The 19,554-nt window shown below is 34.4% G+C and overlaps 1 protein-coding gene across 2 annotated transcripts in view; it reads left to right on the top strand.

Annotated features, from left to right (window-relative positions):
- Positions 1 to 19,554, top strand: part of HNRNPLL (heterogeneous nuclear ribonucleoprotein L like) — a 67,862-nt gene that overhangs the window by 34,650 nt on the left and 13,658 nt on the right. For both annotated transcript variants that reach the window (XM_045809044.2, XM_045809042.2), the window contains 6 exons: positions 7,876 to 7,994; positions 12,024 to 12,261; positions 13,625 to 13,710; positions 14,981 to 15,077; positions 15,163 to 15,235; positions 19,430 to 19,501. In XM_045809044.2, coding sequence (XP_045665000.1) covers positions 12,031 to 12,261; positions 13,625 to 13,710; positions 14,981 to 15,077; positions 15,163 to 15,235; positions 19,430 to 19,501 — 559 coding nt within the window. In that variant the 5' untranslated portion in view covers positions 7,876 to 7,994; positions 12,024 to 12,030. The remainder of the gene's footprint in view (positions 1 to 7,875; positions 7,995 to 12,023; positions 12,262 to 13,624; positions 13,711 to 14,980; positions 15,078 to 15,162; positions 15,236 to 19,429; positions 19,502 to 19,554) is intronic.

Below are 19,554 nucleotides of genomic sequence, written 5' to 3' on the forward strand. Positions count from 1 at the left end.
ATGGAAACTGTACAATAAAATTTTATTAAGATAGGCATTCCCTGGATAGAAGTTATTGTCTAGTGCGTCATCAGCCAGAAATATGGTAAATCCTCTAACTGAAATGGGTTTGGCTCAACCTCAGTGGTCCTCCTAGTCCAGCCAGGGAAGAAATACCTCGTGGTCAAAATGTTAAACAACAGTAAATGCAGATGAGGTACAGTGATAAGCAATCTTTTCAACTCCAGTTGGAGGTTTGTAAGGTGCAAAGTAAGACTTCAAAGATTTACATTATTTAGCTTTAGATAATTAAGTTTCCACGAGTGCTTTAATAATATGTTAATTAGATTTAAAGAGGAAAGTGAGTATTTAAGAAGAGCAGTGTTGGGGCACCTGGGTGGCTCAGTCAGTTAAGTGTCGGCTCGGGTCCTGATCTCGGTCGTGAGATGGAGCCCCACCTTGGGCTCTGCACTCGAAGTCTATTTGTCCGTCCCTCTCCCTCTGCTCCTTCCCTCTTGCGTGCTCTCTCAAATAATCTTTTTAAAAAAGAAAAGCAGTGTTTTTGCAAATGCTCCTATTTAAAGATGGGTTGATTATTGTGAATGATCATGATGTGTTAAGGTGGAGAGAGAAATGCGTTAGAAAAATAGAAATGAGTTAGTAGGTTGGATATGAGAAATAAGACACTTTTCAGATTTATGGCTTCTGGCACTTAATTTGAGCATCAAAAATTCCTAGAGTGTTTCAGATTCACTGGGCTGCATTGTTGAACAAAGCTGGATTATGGTTTTCGCTATGTATTATACAATTATTTTATTCTTATAAAGTGAGTGGTGGTCTTAAATTTAGCAGTCAGGACCTTCAAGATCATATTAATGGTAAATTTCTGTATCTGCTTATTTTTATTTTATTTTATTTTATTTTATTTTATTTATTTTTTAAAAGATTTTATTTATTTATTCGGCAGAGATAGAGACAGCCAGCGAGAGAGGGAACACAAGCAGGGGGAGGGGGAGAGGAAGAAGCAGGCTCATAGCGGAGGAGCCTGATGTGGGGCTCGATCCCATAACGCCGGGATCACGCCCTGAGCCGAAGGCAGATGCTTAACCGCTGCACCACCCAGGCGCCCCTGTATCTGCTTATTTTTAAGAAAGCAGCTTGACTTCCAAATATTAGGGCTTTACTTGGCAAAACCAATTGAGGAATTAAATTGGGAGGTTACATAGAAAAGATCTGCTTCTATAAAGACTGGTATCAATAAAGATTTATGGAGTGCTAATTCATTTTGGAGACTTTCAAGTTTTATTCTTTTCTGTTAGTGAGTAAACAGGCAAATCAGATTGTTAAAGTGGTTTGTTTGCTGATGAGGTGAAAATTTAAGTTTCTCAACTTTTAATAAATAGACTTACAAGATGGCAAAATGCCAAGGTAAAAATGTGGATCCTAGGATTTCCTAGTGGTATATATTAGGTGGAGAATCTAGTTTGAATTTAAGATACACTACTATATTTGAAGGATCTGAATTACAGAGATGTATAGGAATATTATGATGGCTTATTGGATGAATATGAGGTGGGAGATGAGATGAGGTCACTTTGTTAGCTTAGCTCCCACAGGAAAAGTTTAGAGGCTGACAGTGAGCATAGTAACTGCACCCTGGGCAATAAAAAAGTTAAAGGATGTGTGCCCTGGAGGTAAGTGCCAGCTCTTGAGGCTTCTGTAGCAATAATGTTCTCTCTCTTTTAGCTAAGCTGTTGCAATAGAGTGAGGATTTTCTGGCTTGGTATTAGGAAAGAAGCGAAAAGTAATAGGTTTTACTTTATTCCTTTTTTTTTTTTTTTTTTGACAAGTGACCGTGTTTCTCTATGTTAGTACATACAGTGAAAAGAGCTGTTAATAGAGCCATAAGCCCAACCAAGGCAGGTGTCTTAGATCTGCTACCAACATGCTTTGTGACTTAACCTCTCTGGAACTCCACTCTCACATGAGGAGGTTGGATTAGATGATCACTGTGATCTCTTAATTCATCAAAAAACAGTACTTGAGCCCGTTTTGTGTGCTGGGTGCTGTTTTCAGTGATGGAGATATAAAAGTAAAAAAATATATATATATATCTAAAAATCTGTGATTCATTTAGTGCCTTTTTTTTTTTGCCTTTATGAATTGAATACAACTTTCAAAGATTGTAGTTGCAGCCACAGCAACAATTCAGGTGAGCTTAAGCAAAACAAAAAGTTGGCAGAGGTAGGGAATTATTTGGCCCATGTAACTGAGAAAACCAAGTGGTGGCAGTGGTTTCAGGCATGGCTGGATCTAGGGATTTAGATGATGTCATTGAGACTTGATTCTGTATGCTCTGTTTCCTCTATGTAGTTACAAAGCTAGACTTACATTCTTATAGCTAGCAAATAAAGAACTCTTCTCCCCAATGTCCATTTGTATTCCTTATGATCAACACTTCTTATCTTCTCTCTCCCTGCAACTAATCACTGGTCTACCTCTGAAGTTGGGCAGGCCTGACTGTGTGATTAAGAATACCAGTGGAATAACAGAGTTCCATGTGTGTGCGTGCGTGTGTGTGTGTGTGTGTGTATGTGTTTAACCAGAAGAGGGGGAAAGGGCTTCTGGGTAGGCAAAACCAAGTAATTTCTACTACATGAGCAAAAAAGCGAAGATTTTTTTTATAGTTATTTGAATCATTTGGCTGTTCTTTTTAATCTTTGTTATGTGATCAAATGTACCTAAAATCTTTAAATAAGAAAATTAAAGGGTTTCCCATATTTTGGATCTCCTGTATTGTTTCTTAAAAAGAAAGAAAGAAAGAAACAAACAAACAGGCGGGGGTGGCTCAGTTGGTAAGTGTCCAACTCTTTTTTTTTTTTTTAAAGATTTTATTTATTTATTCAACAGAGATAGAGACAGCCAGCGAGAGAGGGAACATAAGCAGGGGGAGTGGGAGAGGAAGAAGCAGGCTCATAGCGGAAGAGCCTGATGTGGTGCTCGATCCCATAACGCCGGGATCACGCCCTGAGCCGAAGGCAGACGCTTAACCACTGTGCCACCCAGGCGCCCCAAGTGTCCAACTCTTGATTTTGGCTCAGGTATTTATCTCAGGGTGGTGGGATCGAGCCCACATTGGGCTCCGTGCTGGGCATGTAGCTTGCTTAAGATCCCCTCCCCTTTCTCTGTCTCTAAAAAAAGAAAGAAAGAAAGAGACAGAGAAAAAAAAGAAAGGCGATGTGTTTGTTTAGTTTCATAAGAAAAATTACATAGTTTAGTTACCTCTAAGCATAGCGTGAGTTAAAAAATATTTGCAGCTGCCCCTTAAAACACCTTTGTCCTTGGTTTGTAAGAACTATCCAAATAAAAGGGATAACTTTAAATATCTAGAAATACTGTACTCATTTCTTGGTATAACGTTGATAAATTCTTTTAAATGTTGATAAATTCTAATGCATCCAGAGAATGATTACCAGAATGGAAAAGACACTTGAAATCACATTATAAGAGGAATGATAGGAGAATCTGGGGCTCTTTAGCCTGAAGGGTGTATATATAGGTTTGGTTTGAGCAATCGTTACAAATAATTGGAAGGTTATCATGTAGAAGAGGGAAATGCAGATAAGGGTAAGGCACCATTTAATATTTCTTGAGCCTTTGCTAAATAACTGTATCTCACATTGTGCTAGACATTTCATAGTTGTTCCATTTCTTTACTGTAATCTTACATGTATGGATTTTTTTTTTTTAATAGTGAAACTGAGGCTCGAAAACGTAATTAGCCTAAGAGCAATGAGCCAGTAAGTGTTCAAAGATTCAAACGCTGGTCTGACTTCAATAGCCATTTTGGATACAAAACTACAGAGAGACAGATTTGGATGCATATTATGAAGAATTTTCTAAAAATATAATGGGCTGTCTCATGAGTAGTATGTTTCCTGTCATTGGAGGTGTGTAAGGAAAAGCTGGATAATCACTTGGCAGTGGGTTCTGTGTCTGGTGTTGGGGAATGAATTATTGAATTTGAGGTTGGTCTTATTGAATCCTGTAATCATAAGAGGACAGAAGAAGGTTGTTCAGTTGCTCTTGAGCATGTGTTGTGTGCATGGAGATGTTGGGAAAACAAAAAAAAAACCTAATAAGGACATTGTGCCTGGCCTTTACTGGTTTACAGTTGTTGCTTTACTATGTGAAGAGACATAAATGGGCCCTTCTTATTCCTCTCAGATAGAAGCTTCATTTATACTCTACTGAGCTTCCCTTCTCTTCAGAAGAGTGTAGTCTTCAATCAGCAATAGTCTAAATTAGCACTTAAAATTGGTTTTTATTAGAGTTGGTCCTTGAGATAGCCTCTAAGGGACTGGGAGTTTGGAATGGTTATGACTAGACTGGTCTGTAGCCTGCAAAGGGGACCAAATAATGCCTCCATTATAGTTGACAAAGTTTGCCTGAAGAAGGGATAGAGTAATTAAAAAAAAAAGTATATGTAAAGTGAAGGCATGCCTTCATTTGCTGAGTGTTCACTTGGAATATTGTTTTTAGTCTGATAAGTAATCAGTATAAATAGATCAGGAGGGAGCCTAGATAACGAAATATTTGAAATGGAATGACTTTGGGCTTCTGTATGAGAAAGGATTAAAAAAAACTTTTCGAATTGGAGAAGACACGATCAAAGTGTTAATACGTGGGTGGGGTAAATAATACGGATTTATTCGCCAATTCAGGAGTTGGATGCATAGTATGATGCCTTGAAGAGGTAATTTTAGGGTAAGTAAAAGAAATTGTACAGACAATTTCAGATTTCTTAACCTCCAGTATATAGTATAGGTAGAAATAAGAAAATACTGATTTGAGAAAAGTTTTAGGGGGCGCCAGGGTAGCTCAGTTGGTTAAGCATCTGACTCTTGATTTCGCCTTGGGTCATGATTGAGCCCCAGTGTTGGGCTCTGCGCTGAGCATGGAGCCTGCTTAAGATGCTTTCTCCCTCTTTCTGTGCCCCCCTGCCACTGCTTGTGCACTCAACCCCCCCCCCAAGACTTTTAATATTTGGGGCAAAAGGGGTGGTAAAAATATTGTTTGAAAAGATATCACTAATATATCAGTTTTATATTTGGAAACAACCTAGGGTTTTTTTTTTCTTTTTTTATTTAAACAGAAAGAATGAGAACATTTTAAGTTCAAGAAAAGGGGACATAATATAAAGATTAGAGAAATAATAAAGGTAGATAAACTCATGAATGGCAGATGCACTGAGTGGCAATTAGGGAAATAGAAGGGGGATAGGATATGTTTTCTGCCTTAAAGTTGAGATTATTGTATCTTCCCGTAAGTACCATATTGTTTGCATTTAATAGCTTCTAGCTTTTAAGAATGACTTAAGTCTTGAAATGTTCCATTTAGGAAATAAAATTAAATAACAGTGCATTAATATCAGATATTTTTGAGGGATTTTAAAAAATTGGTCCTATAATCCATTTCTTTGTGAGAAGACTGGTTTGAAAATAGTCATATTTTTTAGCATTGTATTCAAGATAGTGGTTCTCCACAATGGGGAGGGAGGTAGGAGATATATTTAGCTGATTAGTAGTGTTTTATTTATTAAACTGGGTGGTGAGTAAATGACTATTTATATTGTTCTTCATACCTTACTGTAGGCCTTAAGTGTTGTATAATAAAATAATTTCCCAACATTTTATTATGTGAAATATTCAATTACGTATGCCCTTTACCTAGATTCAGCAGTTTTTAACATTTTGCCATTTGGGATTTTATCTCCATTTGTGTATATCTATATTTATAATCATTTCCCCCCCAAACTGTGAAAGCAAGTTGCATACATCATGACAACCCATCCCTAAATATCCCAGCTTTCCTAAAAATAAGGATATTCTTTTCACATAAACATTACTGTTATCATGATGGTAATAAATAGTTCTGTTACATAATAACCTGTCGGTATTTAAATTTCTCCAGTTCTCCCTAAGATGTCTTTGATAGCAGTTTTTATCTATTATAAAATAAAGACTCAGGTATTGCCTTTGGTTGTTGTCTCTTTAGTCTTAATCTAAAATCTTCCAGTATTTTTTTATACTAACTTTTTGAAGAGTCTTGGCCAGTGTAGTTTTTCTTCTGCACATTTACCTTCACCAGCTGATTTCTAAGGATGAACTGAGATGACCGTCTCATTTCTTGAAGTTTATTGTTGTCTCATTATTTTTAGAGTAAAACTTGTTATTTAAACTTTAAATGTATGTTCTGAATTAAGTTTTCAGGTATGATTTAGCGCTCTTTTCTGCGTTGTTGTCCAGTTATATTTAGTGGCTTAATGATGATAATGCACATTTGGTTGTTGAGTTTCACTTAGAGTCTCATTTGTTAAGGTTGTTAAGAGTGTTTGGTTACATAGTGTACAATCAGAACGATTCATTTCAAACTTAGTGGCATGTAATTAATATCTGCGTGACCATAGAAAAGACTCAGCATAAGCAATTCAAATGAATTTCCAAGTATTGAATTAGTATTTGCAGAGGACTGAATTTATATTTGTTGAATTTGATGATAGTGTAAGAGAGTAGTCCCGTGGTTACTTTATGTATTTAAATTGGCTCTTTTCTTTAAGCCATGATGTAATTTTTCTATTGGCAGGGCACAGAACTGTTTTCTAACAGTGTTTATAGTAAAGAGAAATTGGTGAGTCCTTTAAAAAAAGCCATAAAGAGATTTAATTTTCTTAAAATGATTCTTAAGTTTTAAAGGTAAAACATTTGTGCTTTTAGATTAGTCTGTTTGTAGGAGAAAAAAACCCTTTCAGTTAATAGATTTTTTGGCGTATGTGTATGGATTGTATATGGAAGTCACTTCTGAAGTGAAATAAGCGAGGTGCCCAGTGGCTAGTTGTAAATACAGATTTTTGTCTTAATAGAACTTGAATAAGTAAACGAGAGCTATTTTCATTTTCAAAGTAATTCTCATACATAGTTCATATACTTATATTAAAACTGCCTCCTACGTGTACTCGAAGATACACAGTACTCTGTAGAAGCCCTGGAAGACTTGCATTTTTGAGCGCTACTTGTTCATCAATAGAGAATGAATGGTACCTTGTATAAATTTAGGTTGTCAAGTGTACTGCTTAAGTAAAAACTTCAAATTGTAGTGGGACTAGATAACCAATTAAACAAGGACAAAAGATGATATAAATAAAGTTTACAATCTTTATAGTAAACATTTAAAATTTTTTTTCCATTTGGACTACTTGAGATTTTTATTTTACAGAGGTGAAACTAAGAAATTACGGATATAAAATATAATTCCAGTCATAGCATACTCTGTGTATCTGCTGAAATTTTTTCTTGAGATTTTATTGAAATTGAAATAAGTTTTTTTTTTTTTAAGATTTTTTATTTATGTATTTGACAGAGATAGAGACAGCCAGCGAGAGAGGGAACATAAGCAGGGGGAGTGGGAGAGGAAGAAGCAGGCTCATAGCGGAGGAGCCTGACGTGGGGCTCGATCCCATAACGCCAGGATCACGCCCTGAGCCAAAGGCAGACACTTAACCGCTGTGCCACCCAGGCGCCCCTGAAATTGAAATAAGTTATTAACTTAGGTTGTACTTCTTACTAAGAGAGCGCTCCCTTTTAAGAAATCGACATTTTAATGATGTACTGTATGGTGACTAAGATAACATAAAAAAAAGAAAAAAAGAAAAAAAGAAAAATTGACATTTTCATGCCAGTTAATTGATGATTTTTTTCTCAGGTCCTTTTGCTAACTTGTGAATGCAGTTTGGTTTGGATTTTTTTTTTTTAATGTTTGCTTTTTGATGCAGAATTGAATTTACTAAAGATGCAATTTAGACTTTTAAAGTTTTTAAAAATTATTTTCTTTTGCTAGGAGGCAGGTGGAAGTCATCATAAAGTTTCTGTTTCACCTGTTGTCCATGTTCGAGGACTCTGTGAATCGGTGGTGGAAGCAGACCTTGTGGAGGCTCTGGAGAAATTTGGAACAATATGGTAAGGCTCATAGGGACTTCATGCAGATTGAAAACCGTATGATAAAAGCCTTGATGTTTAACCATAGTATATATTGTTTGCCTGTGACTGTATTTCTTTAGAACCTCTGTATTTCTTTTAAGCCTCTTTTAACCTTCTGGGATGATGCATGGATATATCTTTGTGGATCCATGATCACCTCTCACTCTTAGCCAGGTTGTATGTAAAATAAGATTATGCGTCTTTTATCTGATTTTCAGATGAGTCCATGATTCCTTGTTAAACACTGCTTTAATGTTTAAATGAGTTGATTACACCCTTCATCTTTAGAGTTTTAAGTAGTGGTACTTAAAAAAACTGTTTTTTTGTTGTTGTTTTATTTTGGAATATTTCAGAATTAATTGGCAAGTAAAAGTGGGTAGATCAAGGGTAGGCATTATTTGTGTGTTGCTGAGTTCTTATGCAGACCATGAGCAGTCAGTGTTTTATCCTAGTTTGTTTTATTTTTGTGTTTTGTATTGACTCGGGCTCCTCCTTTCACTTCCCACAGCTGGTGTATGCTTAAGAATATTGACTTAAGTGAAAACATAATCAGAAAAGTGAATCTGCTGCCAAAAATAGACACTCAAAAATTCTTTCTAAATTATTTTTGGAGTATGCCCGGCTGTTGTTCTCTTCTTAGTATGGGTAGTCTGGAGTTGATTTTATTATTTTTTCCTTGGTGAATATGTTTGGGGTTTTGGTTGTAGGCATCAGAGACACAGACTAACTTAAAATAGAGAAACAGCAAAGAAATTTCAGTATATTTGTTGAGGTTCTTTGATTGCTTGATTGCTTCAATCTTATAAAAATTTATGTGAAGTTCTGAGTATGGAAAGGATGCATAAATAGATGGTGAGAGAGTGATCAGAGATGTCCAACAGGAATCGTTGCTTCAAATGAGTAGGAGTAGTGTTAGGTGACACCTTCCATCATGGCATCTTTTTTATTAATTTCCTTGATGACCTTATAGAGAGGTGGATGACTTGGCAAACCTGTTATCCTCAACTTCTGTACCTCAGAAACCACAGTTACATATTGTTTATTCTTGGAGGTACAAATTGGCAATCTACACGGGCAGAAGAAAGCCCATTTCTTAAAGTGTCATTAAGATGACTCTATCACTTCTTAGTCATTTGAAGTGGATATTGGAAATTAAGTTTGCCTGGAGCTTTATATATTGAAAAAAACCCTTAGACCTTATTTATTTAGACTTGCATGTTGGCACTTGACTAACCTCGGGTTGCATTGTCCCATGGAGTTAGAAAGAGATGGTTATTTCTGGTTTATTTTTTTCTTGTTTTTTTATTTTGGGCTTTTAAAGTTATTTCCCGAAGGTGAAGAAATACTGAAGCAATATTGGAAAACAAGTTGATGAGCAAATACTGGTGGAAACTTTAGAGAAATAAAACTGTATTGCTATTTTGATGTTAATTATGACCATGACCTGAATGTTGGGCATTAAAGAAATAGGACTATTTGTTGAAGTTGGTGAATTATTTGAATCACTTTTGAGTGGCCTGTCCATTTTAGCCTGTATACTTTTTGATATTTATTCCATGGGAAAGTGTTTTTATATGTGAATGTAATTCAGTTAATTTGCATAGTACATCATTCTGCCCTCAGGATTGGTAGTTTTGTGTATAAAAAAGTCGTGAAATAATTGGAATAAATTGGTGTATAATTAAAAATTTAAATTGCATAATTATGTGCAATAGGAGTTTAATTGTATGACATGATCTTGAATAAGAGGTGGCTGCTGTTAAAGCTGAAAGAACCTTAAATAGCCTCCAATGAGGAGTAGGTGTTTTGCTTCAAAATGTTGCCTTTATAGAACCTTTCTCTGTTTATTTCTTTAGTGGTGTGTGTGGGATTATAAAGATTATATAGCAACTGCTTATATTAAAAAGATGCATCACTAAGTTCAACATATAGTAAGTTTATACCTAAAAATGCGTAGGAAAGAAGTTTAGGAGAAACGATGTTGAGAATGGTTGTGTTAGTATAATAAAATTCTGTATATTTTTTGTCTTTATTCTGTAGTGTATTCACGTATTGGGATCAAAAGAATGTTTAAAAATCTATACTGAGCCTCTCTTCCTTCTTTTTCCCCTTCCATTAAAGGAGAGGATGCTAGGTATAATTAGCTGTATTGGTTTAAAATTTTAAAACTTTTGGGACCTAATTTGTGTAATAAATCTTTTGCTTCTCCTGTTTTCGTTTAAAAATTAGTAAATGTGTTTCGAGTTACAAGTTGAAAGCACTGACCCTACCGCGTCCCTTAGTCCTTTTGTTTACTTTTTTCTTTTCTTTAGTCTTCCAATCTTCCTCATATTAGTGCTTTTAAAGATTTCTTATAAATTATGTGCCAGACAGTTTAGGTGCATTCTAAAATGTCTGCAACATTCTGATTTCCCCTTCTTTATCTTCTGCTGTTATCTCACTTCTTAACTTTTAAGTCTGTGCTTCCAGCTCACTTTCTGTAGTTATGGAAGGCAGTTTTACTATGACCAAGTCGATAACAGGCCAATAAAAAACTTATTTTTGACCTTTATAATTTTCTATGTGACAAAGAATCAAAGGGCATTATTAACATATTTACTTGGTAATACCATGTAGCTATTCAACCAATTTATATTTGTGAGAGGAGAATGTTTGTTCTTTAATTTCTTTAGTATAGTCCTGATTCCAGGGTTTTCTATTTTTTATATGCCAGACATCAGAACTTTAGCAAGAAATTTCCAAAAGGAATGTTTTTCTCTCCTGGGATTTATATTTTGCGTTTATAATTGGTAAATCTTTAATTCAAGTCTATGGTTTCTGTATTTTCTTTAATTTTGAACAACGTGGGTGGGGAGAGCTAACAAGCCTCATAGACCAACAAATACTGATTGAATGTTACACGGCAGCTCTGTTTCTAGATTCTGAAGTAGGAGGATGAATGAGGCAAGGCAAGCAGTTTGTATGCAGTAACGTAATCTTGACAACAGTCCTTCAAGTTTTATAAATGAGGAAGCTGAAATTCATAAGAAATTACATAATTGGTTACAAAGTGGTCTGTTTCTAATTAATAAACCATTTGCCACTTTTTAAAGGGTAGCGTAGGTCTGGATGCTTATTGAGAAACAGTGCTGTCACTGATTACCTGAGCTCATGTTTTCTTCTGCAGCCTTCTGCCGTTATAAAACCGTGGTAATTGTATTTTAAAACACTTTTAAGGTGCTTGTTCTTGTGAACAGAGAACATGTTGTTTACCCTGGTGTGATCCATGTGCTTTGATTTCTTTCTTCCTTTCCTCCCTTCATTGCTTTATTTTTCATTTCATGTACTAAACTATGTTCCTCCCCAAGAGTATAAAATGAAATGTGAGTAACTTCACCCTCTTGCTCATAGGCAACCATGATTACCATAATCTAGTGAATATCTTTTCATGGATTCTTTAATACTTAAAAGTATTTTGGAGGAGATTATTTGTATGAAATTTAGTTGGTTTGGAGTTGCTTCTATGTATCTTCTGATTCTCTTGTTTTTAGTAAGATGATTGAAAGTATATAGTCAGTTCTTAGTGTGGACACTTATTTATTTGGAAAATTCAATAGAGGTAGTAGTTTCTGTTGTTAGGGGTCCCATCTGCTAATCTTGTCTTCAGTTTTATTTCCATTGGTTTCTATATCGAGATATTTTCTAATACTGCCTGGGAATGGCAGCCTGAAGAATAAATGGGCTGGTGTCATTAGTAACTGATAACAGAAACTTGTGCTTGAGGAGGGCAAAAGGTGGAAAACCTTTCAGTCACAGGAGGATGAGCTTTCAAATATGCATCTTCTACCTGGTGTACCACAATTTATTTGGATGATTTAAGAATTGACTAACATTGGCTGTATGTAGTGAAGAATACTTATCTGTATGATTTGACACATTTTTATTAAAGTCTGCTTTTCCTTGATTGAGAATAAATAATGTTAACTGAATTTATTATATCTGGGTATTCCTTCCCAATCTCCCTTTCAGCTATGTTATGATGATGCCGTTTAAACGGCAGGCTCTAGTGGAATTTGAAAACATAGATAGTGCCAAAGAATGTGTGACGTTCGCTGCGGATGAACCTGTGTACATTGCTGGTCAACAGGCTTTTTTCAACTATTCTACAAGCAAAAGGATCACTCGGCCAGGAAATACTGATGATCCATCAGGAGGCAACAAAGTTCTTCTGCTATCAATTCAGAATCCTCTTTATCCAATTACAGTGGTATGCATTTTATTATAATAAATTAAAAGTGATTTTGAAAATTGCCTCTAGAGTGACTAACATACAGTTTTCTTCACCGCCATCTAGATATTTAAAAATAGTGTTTTTTTAAAGAATTATTAAAATGAATCTTAATTTTGACTATGATGTTTAATGAACAAAGAAATGGTGAGCACTGAAGCTAAAAAGGTCACAAATAAGCACTTTTAAAAATTTGTATTATTTAGCATCAGTGTTAACTGTTTCTGATAAGGAGTTAGACAGACTTGTTAGAAATAGTCCAAGAAATTTCTCTCACTCATGTGCGAGCACATGTGTTAAGACCATCTACTAGGTAAGGACAGAATCCCAAAGATGTATATATTACTATAAGTGCTTTTGAGGTAACTTACTAAAAACCTGTCTGATTTACTTAAAATTTCCTGTTTTGCCCTTTAATAAAGTGATATTAGCTGAATTTTTACAAAGGATTCATGTCCTGAACCAGTTAAGTTTTCTACTTCATAGTCACATGCTGTTTCATAATAAGCCAGTGAGAAGGACACTTTATTTTGTGATAAATAGAATATCACAGTAAGGGAAGCTCCAATTAGTATGATTTCTAGTAAGGATATATGATATTGGGACATAAAAGAAAGTATAAGATACTATTTAAATTTTATTAGATATTATTTATCTCTGTAACATTTCTAGACTTATTAATAAGCAGTATTAATTAGTATTAATTACAGTATTTTGTGTTTAGGAAGAAAGAATGTACCTAATCTAGTACAAGTACTCTGATTTGTTATGGTTGTATCCCCAGAACCTAATGGTGCCGCTGTGTAATTGTAGGTGCTCAGGAAATTTCTTGATAGTTGAAGAATTGTTCTTAAGTAGATACTTAAGTTCTCTCTTATTTAATCAGGGATCTTGTTTGCTGACATCTGACATTGTATAAATGATCAAGTTGATTTGTTACTACTTCTTAATATTTATTACTGTAATTCAAGGGATTAGAAAACATTCTGGAGTTACATTTGGAAATCAAAACATAAATTAATTGATTATAGTTTTGGTTTACTTATTGTGTATTGTCACATGTTATTTTAGGTACCTGTTAAAATAAGAATCAAGGATTTATTTAGGAGGTAAAGGTAACAGTCCTTTTGAAATGTTTCATTGTAACTTCTCTAATGTTGAATATACTGTATGGGTGAGGAAATGACTTTAGAAGTATAACAGTTTTTAAAAAAGTTTAATTAGTAATGAATAGAAATAACATTTTGAGGGTTTTTTTTTTTAAGTTAAAAAAAGCTGGGTATGATCTTCTTGTTTTTCCAAATGTAAAATGTGAAGAAATCTTGTTTTCTTTCCTTCATAGGATGTTTTATATACTGTATGCAACCCTGTTGGAAAAGTACAACGTATTGTTATATTCAAGAGAAATGGAATACAAGCAATGGTTGAATATCCTTTACTTATAAATTTTTTATTGATGTATAAGATTGCTGTGTAATATGGTCTTATTTGTTCCTGCTTAATCATATCTTGACAGGTGGTATTTATTCTCTTCCCAAAAAATCTACTTGTTTTAGATTTAAGAAATGAAACTGCAGTACCCACAGATAAGAATAACTTGCTACCTAAAAACATTCCAGTGCTTCATCTCAGAGTGTGCTTGGTCTTTTTAATGGGGAAAAAAATAACATTATTTGATAATATGTACATCTGTACTTTTTTATTTTATTTTTTTAAATTTTTTTATGTTCAGTTAGCCAACATATAGTACATCATTAGTTTTTGATGTAGTGTCCAACGATTTGTTAGTTGCATATAACCCCCAGTGCTCATTTGTACCTTTTTAAAATGTATCCCAAATGGACTTTTCTGACTCTCCTTAAAATAGGTAGTTTGGAAGTACCAAAACTTTATAGAGCCAGTAATATAAAACTCTTCTTACCTTTTTTTGTTGAATTTTTCAAATGGTCATGGTTTATGTAAGAAGTTTTTTTTTTTGTTGAATTTGTTTAACTGTTGAGTAAAAACAGCAAGTTGCAAAATAGTATTATATAATCCCATGTAAAAAAATGACTATCCCCCCAACCTACGTGTACATGTGTATGCATAGAAAAAGGTGGGGGATATACAGCGAAAGTCTTAATGGTGCTGACTTCAAGCAAGGTGTTTTTGCCCTTTTTTTTTTTTAACCACTTTGGTGGTTTGATTTTTTTTTTCTTTTTTTTTTTATTTATTATTTTTTTAATTTTAATGATTTTTTATTATATTGATTTTTTTTCTTAAACAACTATAGGCCCAAGTAATTTTTTAAAACCAATAAAATGAAGATAAATGATTATAAAACTCTGCCTTCTCAAGAAATATATAAAAATCAGATATTTGTTTTATATAGATTTGGTTTTTTATAATGTTTTTCCTCCTTTAAGATTAAAATATTTCCTGTTTCAAGGTATCAAATTGTTGTTTGCCAGGGATTGGGACCATGCTCCATTTCCCCTCTTCTTTTCAGTTTATAAAAGTACTTTTGATGATTTAGAAGGATTAATGTAGATAGTTTGGTTTATTATGTTTTCTTTGGTACCCTGGATCTTAAAAATAAATTCTTCTAAAATTCATCTAGAAATTTTAAGAGTTATGTTTGATTATTTTCAGTCCTTTTCTTAGGCAGTAAATAATGATTAAATATTGGACACCTTAAAATTTCCTTAATAGAGCTTATGTTTGAATCAGTCCTTTGTGCCCAGAAAGCTAAAGCAGCACTCAATGGAGCAGATATTTATGCTGGATGTTGCACACTAAAAATTGAATATGCAAGGGTAAATACTTTTTCAGCACTTTACCAAAGAAATATTTATGCTTTGGATGTACAATTTGAGCTTACTTTCTTTTTAATCTTAACAGCCAACTCGTCTAAATGTTATTAGGAATGACAATGACAGTTGGGACTACACTAAACCATATTTGGGAAGACGAGGTAAGTATTTTATGCATTTTAGAATGTACTTACATCTGCTGACAAATTTTTACATGCAGTTAGATTCCTTTTTCCTGAGGTGATGAGCTAGTTCATTCAAATGAAAACCTTGTTGGTGAATGCTTTTGTTGCGAAAGGCCATGTAATGCTGGAAAATAACCTTGAAATTAGTGCCCCCTACCGGTATGTACTGAGTTATTTATATTTAGTTCAACAAGGAGCCCACACATACAGGCACGCCCGCAGTTCAAGGACTTGCATTTCTCCAAGCAGCTCTCTCTCTTTGGAGGAGAGGAAACTGATTCAGAATATTCCTTACAAACTGCAAACTTGCACACTGCTTCTCTATGGAAAGGACTTTTCCCCCAAGCTGGACGAGGCATTAAGAAGGATAGAGGACTCCAGCAGGCTGACTCTACACTTCATCATGCACAACATCGGCATCAGCAAAAAGCCCTCTGAAAAACTCAGACTTGCAATTCACCTTGACTGCATACTGCATGCACCATCACCCCAAGTTTTTAAAGGAGGACACTTAACAGTACTTCAGACTTGCATGGGATGAACACCATGATAGACTGTGCCCATTTATTCAAGTTGTATGTGTATATTGGTCTGATTTCCCTTAAGGTTTCAGTTGTAGAATTTAAGACTTCACTAACGGGTACTAGACTTTATTTACAATGTTGTAAATCTTAATGCCCATTAATGTAACTGTTTGCAGTTTAGATTCAAATTGTTAATTGGCAAATAACCAGGGCCAGTTTATCTATAGGTCTTGAGAATTGCTAATGCTCAACCAATCCACACAGATATTAAAGATAAGAGGATTAGAAAGGTGCACATTTGCTGCACTTAAATTTAATCTTTTGGGGTTTTTTCCCTTAACTGTGGATATTGAACAGATTAACATAATGATGAAAAGTTGCATTATATGTAAAAGATGGTTTCTGTGTGGTTTGATTGTAAAGTGGCTGTTTATAAGTTGTCACTTTTTGTAACGATTTAAGGTTATCACTCATGTTAACTTGTGTAACTAGAAATTTTGACATTTCAAATGTAGGGGAAAGTAACATGTTTGTTCAAGGTAGACTATATTTAAACTTGATAAATCTTAAAATAAGAGCATTTCATTTGAGATGCATTTTCACCTATAACTTATAAATGCTAGATTTCATGAGCATAGAGTTGACTGATAAAATTGTTCAACTAACTGTGTGGCAATTCTGGAATATACAAATTAAAATGTGGATCTTGTAAAAACAAGGGGGCTGCAGTATTGGCTACACCTCAACTACAATATCAGTATTTGAAGCACATGTTGAAAAAACTCACCAAGGTGAGCATATCTATAAAAGTCCGTAAAGTAGGAAAAAATTTTATGGCATCCAAAATATCTTGGGCAGTAGGGACTCGATAGTGCATGTACTCTTGCCAAAAGAAAAAATAAAGGACAATGCGATGATCCTTTGCATGTTCCAGTATTTAGAACTTTGGATGATTGGCCCCTTTACTTCTCAATTCTTAGGAAGTCATCTTGCCTTATGCATGGGGTTGCAAACAGGTTTGTATTGTGATGCAGCTTTGGCTGGACCCCACATTTTTCCCTACTTACAAATCTGTTTGGCATAGGCTTGGTACAGTTGAATACAGTATCGGAAAACAAAGCCTTAGTACTCAAACAACAGAACAAGTGGTTGATGAGAAATCTCTCACTTCTGTCAAATTACAGTCTGTTACCGAATACTTTTTTTTTTTAACTCATTTGAAACAAGTGAGTTTTGGTACATTTCTCTTAATGTCTCTTAAAACATTTGTAGATATGCTTCTTATTTTAATAGTGTTTATATCTGTTCTTTTAGAAGGTCTAAAGTTTACATAGAGCCAGCTTAGTTTAGTTTTTCATACAAGGAATTAAAATCAGAAAAGGTTAGAAACGTGTGAGGTAGATATTTAAATAGTGAAATATAAAGAAGTAAAGCAGAAGTTTAGTTGGTTTTCAAGGGAAAAACATTCTTGCTTTCTAATTCCTGATATTTTTCTGGCAAGACTAGCAGTTTCTGTTCTTGTTTTTGTAGTGACTTCATCTTCCGCTCAAGTCGATACTGTATTGTAACTTTTTCTACCAAAAAGAACTCTGTAATAAAAATAACCTCATTTTTAAAAGTCCTTTTCAGCCCAAATTACATTTTAGTGCAAAAAATTCTTAGCCTGGACTCCAGAGAACCATTCCAGAAATGTTAAACAAAACTTGTGTATGTGTGCATCTTCTTGGGGAAAAAGGTATACAGCTTCCATCAGATTTCAGATGAATACTTGAAAAGTCACAAACCACTATTTATAGACTGATGTAATCAGTATTTGACTCTTGCGCACTTCTGTTTCATGTGACCTTATATTAGGTAGTGAATGCTTCAAATGAAGAGAATTATTAATAATGAGAATGTTTGGCTGAAAGATACCTTGGGAGACCATCCATTCTATCTCCTTCATTTTATGAATGAAGATTGTGAGTTTCTGTGATTATACAGCAAATTAGTGGTTAAATTGGAATCTTCTGATTCCTAATCTAGTGCTCTTTCTTTTATATAGCACACTGTTAACTATATCAATAAAACTGAGCCATGAAGACATTACGTTGGTTTTGGTTTAAGATTCCTTAGATCAGATAAGGAGTTGCATGTAGTGTTTGGTGGCATGCTTAAGTAGAGGAATATTAACAGAAGGGATTAGCACACTGAATTAATTCAGGAGGAGTGGGACTTAAATGATGATGCCGGAACCCATGTAATGGAAAGAAGGAACTGTGAATGACTGAAGAAGAAATGACTGGGGAAATGGAGGGAGGATCTAGGGTTTGTGGAGAAAGACTAAGTCTGTGAGGCTCAAACGGGATAGAATATGGGTAGAGGACCAATTTCTATACAATATAAAAATTAATTATCTCATTATTTAGGACGAACTGAAAATGTAAGGGAAAGTAGTGAGTACCTTATTATTGGTGTTGGGTAAGCAGAGGGCCAGATGGTTCCAATTGATAGGGATGGTGTAAAGAGAATTTATACACTGAATAAAAGTTGAATTAGATGACCTCTTAGGTCCCTTTTAATGCTATGGTAACTTGGAATAGGTACTTTAAATGATACTTCTCTAGGCTGAAGTGAAAATTATTTCTCATCTCCCATAAACCTCATTTGTTTAGGTGACTAAGGATTTATAGAAGGCCTCTCTATGAATTTTCAAAGATTAGAATGACCAGACTCATAAGATATATTTTAAAAAAACTTATTTGGTACTATAATTTGATAAGCAAACTTTCTAAAAGTATTGTACAGTAATTTCTAAAATCAACCAACCAACATAGGAAGTGCTATTTTAGAAGTTTAACAAGTAATTTTTTTTTTTGATGTCTCAAATTAAATTTAGGAAAATTGGCATGCCTTTCCTGAAAACGTAGCTAGAACAAAAATTATTTTTTAGGAGTATTGTAGTACTCTCATCCAATAATGTAGCCCCCTTGGTTAGTTTTATCTTGGCATATTTAAACTTTGGGGGGGTGCTCATAGTCCTGCCTGGTGTTAAGGTCTATAGACAATGACCAGTCCATGATATAATATGGGCCAGTGATGTGCAAATTTCCAGCTCTCAAGTCAGTAGGTGTTTGTAAATATGTGTATATACATACAAAATACTCTGTGTTTACTGATTGTGAAACCATGTAATACAGGTTGTTGTTGGCTTATGCTGAACTTCTTGAAAGAAGCCCACTTTGAAAATGTGTTGCTGTTGAAGCTAATAGTATGATTCAGGTACTGTCTTTCAAAAGTACTGCACTTAAAGCTTGTTTTAAAGACATGTATTGGTAAAAACTTCTGTACAGTGTCAAACTCTAGCATTGTGTATGTTCACTTTCTGAAAAGTATCCATTCTTTCCTTAAATTTGAAAGTGTGATTGTATTTGGCATTTGCCAAAAAGATATTTTCAAGTTAAGTGGAATTTGTTAGATAGAATTACTTCCTTAAACTCTTGGTGTTTGTATTTAAATTGGATATGAATGGATGTTTAAAGTTAACCAGGAATCATATTTCTTTTATGAATTGTAATGGATGTTTTGAATGGGTGTTTCCCATGTGAGTACTCTGTTAAGTACTTGGGTCACAATTGTTAAAACCATGTTTCTACTTTTGTGTCAGATAGAGGAAAGGGTCGCCAGAGACAAGCCATTTTGGGAGAACACCCTTCTTCGTTTAGACATGATGGCTATGGTAAGTTTGTCAAGGCAGAAGGAAGGTAGTATAGACGAACTATTAGAATTTTT

This window comes from Ursus americanus, chromosome 7, assembly GCF_024610735.1.
Source record: "Ursus americanus isolate L20-20 chromosome 7, mUrsAme1.1.p, whole genome shotgun sequence".
Taxonomy (NCBI): domain Eukaryota; kingdom Metazoa; phylum Chordata; class Mammalia; order Carnivora; family Ursidae; genus Ursus; species Ursus americanus.